At 54.3% G+C, this 13,846-nt stretch overlaps 2 protein-coding genes across 4 annotated transcripts; both read left to right on the plus strand.

The window, feature by feature from the left end:
• Positions 1-274: 274 nt before the first annotated feature.
• Positions 275-11,697, plus strand: rhobtb2a (Rho related BTB domain containing 2a). 3 transcript variants are annotated; one of them, XM_057033922.1, is made up of 11 exons: positions 279-548; positions 581-606; positions 2,534-2,735; positions 2,879-2,982; positions 3,075-3,260; positions 6,332-7,272; positions 7,347-7,465; positions 9,374-9,524; positions 9,615-9,703; positions 10,246-10,351; positions 10,843-11,697. In XM_057033922.1, exons 2-11 carry the CDS (start codon positions 599-601, stop codon positions 11,046-11,048), a joined length of 2,112 nt encoding a protein of 703 aa, XP_056889902.1. In that variant the 5' UTR covers positions 279-548; positions 581-598; the 3' UTR covers positions 11,049-11,697. The 3 variants fall into 3 exon arrangements, with proteins under 3 accessions (XP_056889901.1, XP_056889902.1, XP_056889904.1); XM_057033921.1 differs by having other exon boundaries at positions 275-606; XM_057033924.1 differs by lacking the exon at positions 279-548 and having other exon boundaries at positions 594-765.
• Positions 11,698-11,777: 80 nt separating this feature from the next.
• LOC130526351 (rho-related BTB domain-containing protein 2) lies at positions 11,778-13,262 on the plus strand. The gene is made up of 2 exons (XM_057033945.1): positions 11,778-12,016; positions 12,928-13,262. The coding sequence occupies exons 1-2, from the start codon at positions 11,998-12,000 to the stop codon at positions 13,131-13,133; spliced, it is 225 nt and encodes a 74-aa protein (XP_056889925.1). The 5' UTR covers positions 11,778-11,997; the 3' UTR covers positions 13,134-13,262.
• The last annotated feature ends 584 nt before the right edge of the window (positions 13,263-13,846 follow it).

Below are 13,846 nucleotides of genomic sequence, written 5' to 3' on the forward strand. Positions count from 1 at the left end.
ATCTGTATGATATGGCCATATTTAATCCAGTAATTAATGTACTTTCTGAACATTTTCAGTTGAGCTCCTATTTGAATCTACGGAGGCTATGAACACATGAACACATGAACACATGAACACATGAACGCACGACACAAACACAAATGTCCCAGCCTCTCTGGGCCGCTCGGGCGCTGAATGAGATTAGTTGAGTGTTTTGTAATGATTTTTCTCCTCCTCCTGTCGGCGCGCCTGCCTATTATTAGCTGGAGGCCTCCCAGTAATCGGAGGAGGTTCCATGACTGGCGGAGCTGCAGCTCCTTAGCTCCTTAGCCCTGTAGCTCTGCAGCCCTGTAGCTCCTTAGCCCTGTAGCTCTGCAGCTCTGTAGCTCTGTAGCTCTGTAGCTCCGCAGCTCTGCAGCGGTGCGACGCCAGTTTCCGGACCGAACCATCGGACTAATTGCACCGATCCAGCGAAGCATCTGCTGTTTCTGAGCCTCGTTCACCTTCTCCTAAAAGATGAAGTTCAACGCGCGCTCCCGTCAGGCGCCCGCAGCATCCGATGGAGTCCCGTGTGTCGTTGTCTCGCGCGTCGACCAGCCCCGTGCACCTCTTCCTTATGTTGCGGTAAGACGACATTCACCCGCACGCACCGTTCTCTCATCGGAGGCTGTTAGCAGGTGCCACGGTTGCTGTGAGCGGGGAGGCTGAGAAACAGGCTCGAGAGTCGGTTACATAAGGCGCAACGCACCGGCGCGGCGGTGCTGGAGGGACTCTCCGGTCCTGGTAGGGAATGGGGGCATCTTTTTCTGTCATATAGCGTTTGTGGCGGTATTTATTTATGCATTCACCACACCACTGCAGCTATGTGACCACGTAAAGAAATGAATTAATCTGGCGGTTGCGCAGTGTGGACCGTGACCAGGAAGGACGAGCGATCCGAGAGACGCTGTCTGTGTCGTGCAGGCCCGCTCTTCTAAGGTCATGCCGTCTGAAGGCCTGGGACCAGGGCTGAGGCTGCAGGGACCAGGCCTGGGACCAGGGCTGGGACCAGGGCCGAGGCTGCAGGGACCGGGGCCGAGGCTGCAGGGACCAGGCCTGGGACCAGGGCTGGGACCAGGGCCGAGGCTGCAGGGACCAGGGCTGAGGCTGAGGCTGCAGGGACCGGGGCTGAGGGCTGCGGGACCAGGCCTGGGACCAGGGCTGAGGCTGCAGGGACCAGGCCTGGGACCAGGGCTGGGACCAGGGCCGAGGCTGCAGGGACCAGGGCTGAGGCTGAGGCTGCAGGGACCAGGGCTGAGTCCCTGCAGCCTCAGCCCTGGGATCAGCTGCAGGGATCAGGGCCGAGGCTGCAGGGACCGGGGCCGAGGCTGCAGGGACCGGGGCCGAGGCGAGGCTGCAGGGACCGGGGCCGAGGCTGCAGGGACCGGGGCCGAGGCTGCAGCTGGTCCCTGCAGCCTCAGCCCTGGGATCAGCTGCAGGGACCAGGGCCGAGGCTGCAGGGACCAGGCCGAGGCTGCAGGGACCGGGGCCGAGGCTGCAGGGACCGGGGCGAGGCCGAGGCTGCAGGGACCGGGGCCGAGGCTGCAGCTGGTCCCTGCAGCCTCAGCCCTGGGATCAGCTGCAGGGACCAGGGCCGAGGCTGCAGTGGCCCCAGCTGATCCCTTGTGGCAGGACCAGCTAAAATACTGCGCAGGATCCTCAGGTTCCCAGATCCTCCACCAGAGCACCTGAAGGAGGAACAGAGGATTTTTTAATACAAAAACCCCCAATATACTACAAATATTCACTATTTTAATCAATTCCAATTAATTAATTCTCAATTCCACTGAGATGAAAAGGGTTACAGAAGTTTTGGACTCGGATTTAGGGATGAAAATTGTATCTTTAGTAAATTATTCCAAATTTTACCTCTAACCAATGATTCTAAAAAGCCACCTATGTTGTTTGTTTGTACCTTTATTATGAAAATCAGGAGATGATCAGTTAGGGTTATCCCTGACCCTGACCCTAACCCTGGCCCTCTAACCCTAACCCTGACCCTCTAACCCTGGCCCTCTAACCCTGGCCCTCTAACCCTGGCCCTGACCCTGACCCTCTAACCCTAGCCCTGACCCTGACCCTCTAACCCTGACCCTGACCCTCTAACCCTGGCCCTGACCCTAACCCTCTAACCCTGACCCTGACCCTGACCCTAACCATGACTCTAACCCTAACCCTCTAACCTGACCCTAACCCTGACCCTGACCCTGACTCTAACCCTGACCCTCTAACCCTGACCCTGACTCTAACCCTAACCCTGACCCTGACCCTGACTCTAACCCTGACCCTCTAACCCTGACTCTGACTCTAACCCTAACCCTGACCCTGACCCTCTAACCCTAACCCTGACCCTAACCATGACCCTGACTCTAACCCTAACCCTGACTCTAACCCTAACCCTGACCTTGACCCTCTAACCCTAACCCTCTAACCCTGACTCTAACCCTGACCCTGACCCTCTAACCCTGACCCTCTAACCCTGACGCTTTTGTGCTGTTTTATATTTTACCAGGACCCATTTGACAGACTGTGATATGGACTATGAGAGGCCAAACGTGGAAACTATCAAGTGTGTGGTGGTTGGAGACAACGCGGTTGGGAAGACCCGGCTGATCTGTGCGCGGGCCTGCAACGCCACGCTGACGCAGTACCAGCTGCTGGCTACTCACGTACCCACGGTCTGGGCCATCGACCAGTACCGAGTGTGCCAGGAGGTGAGTATGTTCACGTCTGCCATTGGTGTTTTCAATGTGAAGATTTTGATTACTCAAATATAATGTAATGTAGTATAATATAATGTAGTATAATATAATGTAGTATAATATAATGTAGTATAAAAACCTAATCCATTCGTCAGGTTCTGGAGCGTTCCAGGGATGTGGTGGATGATGTGAGTGTCTCCCTCCGTCTGTGGGATACATTTGGAGACCATCACAAGGATCGCCGTTTCGCATACGGCAGGTGAGATGCTAAAAAGGTTGCCCCCCCACCCCCCCAGGATTGGTTTGTGTGCTGCATTAGTTGAGAGAATGTTTCTTACTTCATTCTATCAGGTCTGATGTTGTGGTTCTGTGCTTCTCAATCGCCAACCCCAACTCTCTCTATCACGTGAAGACCATGTGGTACCCTGAGATTAAGCACTTCTGCCCACGGGCTCCTGTCATCCTGGTGGGCTGTCAGCTGGACCTGCGCTATGCCGACCTGGAGGCAGTGAACAGAGCCCGGAGGCCTTTAGCACGGTACTGAAACCACATCATCTCCCCAATCATTTCATCTGTCTTACTGTGATGTAGCATCAAGGCTCCATGATATAGATGCGCTCTATATCATGGAGCCTTGAACTGTGATGTTTGACTAAAAGGCCCTCGACGGCTGAATACTGGTACAAGCAGCACCTTGAGAATCAGGGCTAGAACACATGACCGGCACAGTGGCCATCAGGTCCGCCCTCTCCCTGACACCCTAACCAGCACCAACTCGTTAGGGTGCCTCCACAGGCGTGTGTGTGGCGTGACGCTTCCCACCTGGATCACACGCACAGGCGTGTGTGTGGCGTGACGCTTCCCACCTGGATCACACGAACAGGCGTGTGTGGCGTGATGCTTCCCACCTGGATCACACGTACAGGCGTGTGTGTGGCGTGACGCTTCCCACCTGGATCACACGTACAGGTGTGTGTGTGGCGTGATGCTTCCCACCTGGATCACACGTACAGGCGTGTGTGGCGTGATGCTTCCCACCTGGATCACACGTACAGGCGTGTGTGTGGCGTGACGCTTCCCACCTGGATCACACGAACAGGCGTGTGTGTGGCGTGACGCTTCCCACCTGGATCACACGAACAGGCGTGTGTGTGGCGTGACGCTTCCCACCTGGATCACACGTACAGGCGTGTGTGTGGCGTGACGCTTCCCACCTGGATCACACGTACAGGCGTGTGTGTGGCGTGACGCTTCCCACCTGGATCACACGAACAGGCGTGTGTGTGGCATGACGCTTCCCACCTGGATCACACGTACAGGCGTTGTGTGGCATGACGCTTCCCACCTGGATCACACGTACAGGCGTGTGTGTGGCGTGACGCTTCCCCCCTGGATCACACGTACAGGCGTGTGTGGCGTGACGCTTCCCACCTGGATCACACGCACAGGCGTGTGTGTGGCGTGACGCTTCCCACCTGGATCACACGTACAGGCGTGTGTGGCGTGATGCTTCCCACCTGGATCACACGTACAGGCGTGTGTGGCGTGACGCTTCCCACCTGGATCACACGTACAGGCGTGTGTGGCGTGACGCTTCCCACCTGGATCACATGTACAGGCGTGTGTGGCGTGACGCTTCCCACCTGGATCACACGTACAGGCGTGTGTGTGGCGTGACGCTTCCCACCTGGATCACACGTACAGGCGTGTGTGGCGTGACGCTTCCCACCTGGATCACACGTACAGGCGTGTGTGTGGCATGACGCTTCCCACCTGGATCACACGCACAGGTGTGTGTGTGGCATGACGCTTCCCACCTGGATCACACGCACAGGCGTGTGTGTGGCGTGACGCTTCCCACCTGGATCACACGAACAGGCGTGTGTGGCGTGCCGCTTCCCACCTGGATCACACGCACAGGCGTGTGTGTGGCGTGACGCTTCCCACCTGGATCACACGCACAGGCGTGTGTGTGGCGTGACGCTTCCCACCTGGATCACACGTACAGGCGTGTGTGTGGCGTGATGCTTCCCACCTGGATCACACGCACAGGCGTGTGTGTGGCGTGACGCTTCCCACCTGGATCACACGAACAGGCGTGTGTGTGGCGTGACGCTTCCCACCTGGATCACACGTACAGGCGTGTGTGGCGTGACGCTTCCCACCTGGATCACACGTACAGGCGTGTGTGTGGCGTGATGCTTCCCACCTGGATCACACGTACAGGCGTGTGTGGCGTGACGCTTCCCACCTGGATCACACGAACAGGCGTGTGTGTGGCGTGACGCTTCCCACCTGGATCACACGTACAGGCGTGTGTGGCGTGACGCTTCCCACCTGGATCACACGAACAGGCGTGTGTGTGGCGTGACGCTTCCCACCTGGATCACACGTACAGGCGTGTGTGTGGCGTGATGCTTCCCACCTGGATCACACGAACAGGCGTGTGTGTGGCGTGACGCTTCCCACCTGGATCACACGTACAGGCGTGTGTGTGGCGTGATGCTTCCCACCTGGATCACACGAACAGGCGTGTGTGTGGCATGACGCTTCCCACCTGGATCACACGCACAGGCGTGTGTGTGGCATGACGCTTCCCACCTGGATCACACGTACAGGCGTGTGTGTGTGGCTGTGATGCTTCCCACCTGGATCACACGTACAGGCGTGTGTGGCGTGATGCTTCCCACCTGGATCACACGTACAGGCGTGTGTGTGGCGTGACGCTTCCCACCTGGATCACACGTACAGGCATGTGTGGCGTGACGCTTCCCACCTGGATCACACGCACAGGCGTGTGTGGCGTGACGCTTCCCACCTGGATCACACGAACAGGCGTGTGTGTGGCGTGACGCTTCCCACCTGGATAACACGAACAGGCGTGTGTGTGGCGTGACGCTTCCCACCTGGATCACACGTACAGGCGTGTGTGGCGTGATGCTTCCCACCTGGATCACACGAACAGGCGTGTGTGGCGTGACGCTTCCCACCTGGATCACACGAACAGGCGTGTGTGGCGTGATGCTTCCCACCTGGATCACACGAACAGGCGTGTGTGGCGTGACGCTTCCCACCTGGATCACACGTGTGTTTGCATCTTCGTTGGCCTCACTTCAGGGTTACACGTCAGCTCTGTAATGACCTTCCATCATATTATCCTGTTACAGTGTTTTTTATGGATCAGGGCCTCCTCATCAGGCTGAGAATAGGGCGCTGTCCATTGTCCACACTGGTCCGAAACCCAGTTCCAGGGTAGCTTGTGTTTCCCTCTCTTCACCGTCGGTACCAGCTGCTCAACGAACCCGACCACTACGGACCGTCTGTGGCCACAAACCTGGAAACAGGAGGCACCAGACTGAGAGACAGCTTCTTTCCTACAACTGTGAACTCCATCTCTGCTCTGCACACACACACACACACACACACACACACACACACACACGCACGTATCTGTCCATGATGTGTCCTTTATATTCTTTCATATTTGATAAGGTTTCTATTTAAAAGCTGCCTCATAAATTATTGTGTGTATGCATCATGACAGACATGCATAAAGAATCTAGATTACTTTCTTCACTCTTGTAATTCGGATGTTCTGATGTTTCCAGACCCATTAAATCCAACGAGATCCTTCCTCCTGAGCGAGGTCGGGAAGTGGCCAAAGAACTGGGAGTGCCGTATTATGAAACCAGTGTTGTTGCTCAGTTTGGAGTCAAGGACGTCTTTGATAACGCCATTCGAGCGGCGCTCATTTCACGCCGCCACCTGCAGTTCTGGAAGTCTCACCTGAGGAACGTGCAGCGCCCTCTGCTCCAGGCACCCTTCCTGCCCCCGAAACCTCCCCCACCTCTGATCACTGTGCCTCCTCCACCAACGACCACTGAGGAACACCCGGTTGGGCTCCTGGAGGACCCGCACTGTGCCGACGTCATCCTGGTGCTACAGGAGCGACAGAAAATCTTTGCACACAAGATTTATTTGGCAACTTCCTCCTCAAAGTTCTACGATCTCTTTATTTTGGACGTGCAGAACGCGGAGAGCGAACGGCCCGCTCGGGCTCCTCTCTCTGGCCGTGAGCTGCTGATGCGTGCTGCCAGTTTTGATGTTTGTGAGAGCAGTGATGATGGAGACAGGGCCAACCTGAGAGCTTGCACTAGCGATGGCACCTTGAAGGACTTTGAGGGCAGTCGGCGTGGGAGAATGCTCTCCTCATGGAGTCGAGCGTTTGTCAGCATCCAGGAAGAATTGGTAGAAGACCCTGTGACGTACGGCCCCCGACCCATGACTGTCGTCCACATGGACCAGTCCATGCAGCTCGGCCCGTTCCGAGCCGTCCTGCGCTATTTATACACAGGTCAGCTTGATGAGAATGAGAAAGAGCTCATGCATATTGCACATATTGCTGAGCTTCTGGAGGTCTTTGATCTGCGGATGATGGTGGCAAACATCCTGAACAATGAAGCCTTCATGAATCAAGAAATCACCAAAGCCTTCCATGTACGGCGGACAAACAGAGTCAAGGAGTGCTTGGCCAAAGGAACCTTCTCTGGTGTGTTGTGTGCTCTCTGAATGACGTGTCTGGGTGCAGCCGAGTATTCACCATGTCTCTCATCTGGATTGCAGATGTTGTTTTTAAGCTAGATGACGGCACAATCATGGCCCACAAGCCTCTGCTCATCTCCAGCTGTGACTGGATGGCAGCTATGTTTGGTGGGCCCTTTGTGGAGAGCTGCACCAAAGAGGTAAAGTGACCACATCAGCCCCTTATTGAGTCTGCCCCCCTAAATCAGCCCCCCCTAAATCAGCCCCCCCTAAATCACAGCCCCTTATTGAGTCTGCCCCCCTAAATCAGCCCCCCCTAAATCAGCCCCTTATTGAGTCTGCCCCCCTAAATCAGCCCCCCCTAAATCAGCCCCCCCTAAATCAGCCCCTTATTGAGTCCGCCCCCCTAAATCAGCCCCCCCTAAATCAGCCCCCCCTACTCAAATCGCCCCTTATTGAGTCCGCCCCCCTAAATCAGCCCCCCCTAAATCAGCCCCCCCTAAATCAGCCCCTTATTGAGTCCGCCCCCCTAAATCAGCCCCCTATTGGGCCCCCAGTGGAGCCCCGATCAGCAGGACTCTGCTGGGCTGCCAGGCCACATCGTGAGGAGGGGCTGATCATTACACTGTATCCAAGGAATCCTCCTCCTCCTCCTCCCCCCTCCCCCTCCTCCCCCCCTCCCCCTCCTCCTCCCCCTCCTCCTCCTCCTCCTCCTCCCCTCCTCCTCCTCCTCCTCCTCCCCCCTCCCCCCCTCCTCCTCCCCCTCCTCCTCCTCTTCCTCCTCCCCCCTCCTCCTCCCCCTCCTCCTCCTCCTCCTCCCCCTCCCCCTCCTCCCCCTCCTCCTCCTCTTCCTCCTCCCCCTCCTCCCCCTCCTCCTCCCCCTCCCCCTCCTCTCCTCCCCCTCCTCCTCCTCCCCCCTCCCCCTCCTCCTCCTCTCCCTCTTCCTCCTCCCCTCCTCCTCCCCCCTCCTCCTCCCCCTCCTCCTCCTCCTCCTCCCCCTCCCCTCCCTCCTCCTCTTCCTCCTCCCCCTCCTCCTCCTCCTCCTCCCCCTCCCCCTCCCCTCCTCCCTCCTCTCCTCCTCCTCCTCCTCCTCCCGCCCCTCCCCCTCTACCCCCTCCTCCCCCTCCTCCCTCCTCCTCCTCCCCCCTCCCCCTCCTCCTCCCCCTCCTCCTCCTCCTCCCCCTCCCCCTCCTCCTCCTCCTCTTCCTCCTCCCCCTCCTCCTCCCCCCTCCCCCTCCCCCTCCTCCTCCTCCTCCCCCTCCCCCCCCCTCCTCCATCTCCCCCTCCCCCTCCTCCCCCCTCCTCGCCCCCCTCCTCCTCCCCCTCCCCCTCCTCCTCCTCCCCCCTCCCCTCCCCCTCCCCCTCCCCCCTCCTCTCCCCCTCCCCCTCCTCCTCCGCCTCCCCCTCCTTTCCTCCCCCTCCTCCTCCCTCCTCCTCCCCCTCCCCCTCCCCTCCTCCTCCCCCCTCCTCCTCCCCCTCCTCCTCCCCCTCCTCCTCCTCCTCCTCCCCCTCCCCTCCCTCCTCCCCCTCCTCCTCCCCCTCCACCCCTCCTCCCCCTCCTCCTCCCCCTCCTCCTCCCCCTCCTCCTCCTCCTGCCTCCTCCTCCTCCTCCTCCCGCCCTCGCCCCCTCCTCCTCCGCCTCTCCCCCTCCTCCTCCTCCTCATCCCCTCCTCCTCCCCCTCCTCCTCCCCTGCGCTCCCCTCCCGCTCCCCCTCCCTGCCTCCTCCTCCTCTCTCCTCCTCCTCCTCCTCCGCCTTTTCCTCCCGCCTCCTCCCTTCCTCCTCCTCCTCCTCCTCCCCCTCCCCCTCCTCCTCCTCCTCCTCCTCCTGCTACAGAGGAGACGTGCACTCACACACTGAACTGCACCGTGTTCAAAGTATCATGAAATTAACGGATTGCAAGGCTACAATTATCCTGAACTTTCCCAGAATAAGTCACTCAGTCGCTCCACGAGTTGCTTCTGCAAAAATAGGCAAAATGATTAACTGTAAATGACAAAAAGAAATTAGAAAAATAGCAAAATCCATTTCCAAGTTTTTCTTCGACGTGTTCTCACATTTAAATTTGGTGATTGTTTGACTCTAAGCTGAGGTTTCTGTGTTTGGAAGGTGCTGTTCCCCAACACGTCCCGCAGCTCCATGAGGGCCGTGCTGGAGTATCTCTACACCGGCCGCTTCTGTTCTCGACCCGACCTGGATGCGATGGAGCTCATCGTTCTTGCCAATCGACTTTGCCTCCCCCACCTGGTTGCTCTGACAGGTAGAAACATTCATTGTGTTTATGGATCTGTAGATGTCAGGACTGTGAGCTGTGGCAGGGGGAGGGTCAGAGCCTCCATGTGTCTTCCAGAGCTTTACACGGTGACAGTGTTGACCGAAGCAGCTATGATGGGGACCGACATCGATGGAGAGGTGCTGCTGTACCTGGATATGGCCCAGGTAGCGTGACCTGCCGGCCGCTCCTCAGGGTTAGGCTTAGGGTTAGGGTTAGGCTTAGGGTTAGGGTTAGGCTTAGGCTTAGGGTTAGGGTTAGGGTTAGGGTTAGGCTTAGGTTAGGGTTAGGGTTAGGGTTAGGCTTAGGGTTAGGCTTAGGGTTAGGGTTAGGGTTAGGGTTAGGCTTAGGGTTAGGGTTAGGCTTAGGCTTAGGCTTAGGGTTAGGGTTAGGCTTAGGCTTAGGTTTAGGGTTAGCAACAACTCCTTAATCTCTTATATAACACTTTGGTGAAGTGGATTGGTTGAGTTGTTACAGAGGAAATAACCATAACCAATAATGAGGCTCACACACACACACACACACACACACACACACCTAAACACAAGAGATGACACGGAGAGAGAAGGAGCCTCAGCAGTGACTCAAATTGCCAAGAGCTGCATTAAGGTTTCAGTGGAGCAGATTAAATAGGTTATGACCTTTTGAACTTAAGTGAACTCAGTGACCAGGTTACTTATGGGTTACTTATTTCTGACTTGGTTTCCAGTTCCATGGTGCCCAACAGCTGACTGGATGGTGTCTTCATCACATTTGCACCAATTACAACAGTATCTGCCGCAAATTTCCCCGAGACATGAAGGCCAAGTCTGCAGGTAACGCCGGTCTTATGCTATACACACTGTGATATACACACTGTGATATACACACTGTAATATACACACTGTGATATACACACTGTAATATACACACTGTGATATACACACTGTGATATAGACACTGTAATACACACACTGTGATATACACACTGTGATATACACACTGTGATATACACACTGTAATACACACACTGTGATATACACACTGTGATATACACACTGTGATATACACACTGTATATATACAGTGTGTATGTGTATATATATATATATATATATATGGAACATGACGCGCATTGTCGCCCCAGACAGTGTTCCCCGTAGGAATGTACGCATCCGTTAAAGACTGCTCTCCTTATGGGTTTATGTTACAGAATCTCATGTAAATGAATGAACGCGCCACCTTTGCCAAAAACAAATGAAAAACGTGACACAATATATGTGCGACTGTAGCGATGGCAGCACCTTAAACAGAGTGTTCTGATGCAGACAACCAAGAGTACTTTGAGAAACATCGCTGGCCACCTGTGTGGTACCTGAAGGAGGACGACCACTACCAACGAGCACGCAGAGAGCGCGACAAGGAGGACTACCTGTACCAGCGCCGGCAATGCAAGCGCAAGTGGCTCTTCTGGAACCTTCCTTCCTCCCCGAGTTCACACTCCCCCTCCTCCGGCTCCTCTGCTGTCATCTAACTGAGAGTGCTGGAACCGGGACACCAAGTGTGAGTAAAAGACCCCGTAGAAGTGAAACTGCAGCGCGCTCAGCTATCGAGGCGTGCGCACGCTTCTGCACGTCAGCTCAGCGTTCCAGCTCCTCGCCGTTCTCGCTTCCAGTTGTCTGAGCCTGGAGCCTCAGTCACATGACCCTTGCTGAACAAAGGCACAGCTGACTGTAGTCGTGCATTTAGAAATGGGACTCTGCTGGAAAAGAAGGTTCCGATTACGTTCAACAGTTAACCTGAACTGACCAGTGCTGCTAACCAGCTGCAACAACCAGCAACAAACCCAGATCTTCTCCGTCTCAGAGGTCCAACACTTTGCCCTTAAGTGTTTGTACAATCTACCAAAATACAGCAGCATCTCCGAAGTGAATACTCTGCCAAGACGTGTGGAAACCGTGTGATCTTGAACGCATTCATGGAATTATTAACATTTTATTATTAACAGTTAAGCTTTTTCCTCCATCTGGTTCTGAATGTTTGCGTTCGGGTCAGCGAGTCTGGACACCCGCTGCGTCACGTATTGTTTGATTCCTGGCTTCTTTTAACAAAAGGGCTTTAAGTTTACATGTCCGTTCGGTGACCTGACGCACGCACGCACGCACGCACGCACGCACGCACGCACGCACGCACGCACACACACACACACACACACACCACACACCTAAACACAAGAGATGACACGGAGAGAGAAGGAGCCTCAGCAGTGACTCAAATTGCCAAGAGCTGCATTAAGGTTTCAGTGGAGCAGATTAAATAGGTTATGACCTTTTGAACTTAAGTGAACTCAGTGACCAGGTTACTTATGGGTTACTTATTTCTGACTTGGTTTCCAGTTCCATGGTGCCCAACAGCTGACTGGATGGTGTCTTCATCACATTTGCACCAATTACAACAGTATCTGCCGCAAATTTCCCCGAGACATGAAGGCCAAGTCTGCAGGTAACGCCGGTCTTATGCTATACACACTGTGATACACACACTGTGATATACACACTGTGATATACACACTGTAATATACACACTGTGATATACACACTGTGATACACACACTGTGATATACACACTGTGATATACACACTGTAATATACACACTGTGATATACACACTGTGATATACACACTGTAATATACACACTGTGATATACACACTGTAATACACACACTGTGATATACACACTGTAATACACACACTGTAATACACACACTGTGATATACACACTGTGATATACACACTGTGATATACACACTGTGATATACACACTGTGATATACACACTGTGATATACACACACTGTGATACACACACTGTGATATACACACTGTGATATACACACTGTGATATACACACACTGTGATATACACACTGTGATATACACACTGTAATATACACACTGTGATATACACACTGTAATACACACACTGTGATATACACACTGTAATACACACACTGTGATATACACACTGTGATATACACACTGTGATATACACCTGTGATATACACACACTGTGATATACACACTGTGATATACACACTGTGATATACACACACTGTGATATACACACAATGTGATATACACACTGTGATATACACACTGTGATATACACACTGTATATATACAGTGTGTATATATATACAGTATATATGGAACATGACGCGCATTGTCGCCCCAGACAGTGTTCCCCGTAGGAATGTACGCATCCGTTAAAGACTGCTCTCCTTATGGGTTTATGTTACAGAATCTCATGTAAATGAATGAACGCGCCACCTTTGCCAAAAACAAATGAAAAACGTGACACAATATATGTGCGACTGTAGCGATGGCAGCACCTTAAACAGAGTGTTCTGATGCAGACAACCAAGAGTACTTTGAGAAACATCGCTGGCCACCTGTGTGGTACCTGAAGGAGGACGACCACTACCAACGAGCACGCAGAGAGCGCGACAAGGAGGACTACCTGTACCAGCGCCGGCAATGCAAGCGCAAGTGGCTCTTCTGGAACCTTCCTTCCTCCCCGAGTTCACACTCCCCCTCCTCCGGCTCCTCTGCTGTCATCTAACTGAGAGTGCTGGAACCGGGACACCAAGTGTGAGTAAAAGACCCCGTAGAAGTGAAACTGCAGCGCGCTCAGCTATCGAGGCGTGCGCACGCTTCTGCACGTCAGCTCAGCGTTCCAGCTCCTCGCCGTTCTCGCTTGCAGTTGTCTGAGCCTGGAGCCTCAGTCACATGACCCTTGCTGAACAAAGGCACAGCTGACTGTAGTCGTGCATTTAGAAATGGGACTCTGCTGGAAAAGAAGGTTCCGATTACGTTCAACAGTTAACCTGAACTGACCAGTGCTGCTAACCAGCTGCAACAACCAGCAACAAACCCAGATCTTCTCTCTCCGTCTCAGAGGTCCAACACTTTGCCCTTAAGTGTTTGTACAATCTACCAAAATACAGCAGCATCTCCGAAGTGAATACTCTGCCAAGACGTGTGGAAACCGTGTGATCTTGAACGCATTCATGGAATTATTAACATTTTATTATTAACAGTTAAGCTTTTTCCTCCATCTGGTTCTGAATGTTTGTGTTCGGGTCAGCGAGTCTGGACACCCGCTGCGTCACGTATTGTTTGATTCCTGGCTTCTTTTAACAAAAGGGCTTTAAGTTTACATGTCCGTTCGGTGACCTGACGCACGCACGCACGCACGCACGCACGCACACACACACACACACACACACACACACACACACACACACACGCGTGCGAGAGCCCAAATCAGAGAAA

The sequence above is a fragment of the Takifugu flavidus genome, chromosome 5, assembly GCF_003711565.1.
Source record: "Takifugu flavidus isolate HTHZ2018 chromosome 5, ASM371156v2, whole genome shotgun sequence".
Lineage (NCBI taxonomy): Eukaryota > Metazoa > Chordata > Actinopteri > Tetraodontiformes > Tetraodontidae > Takifugu > Takifugu flavidus.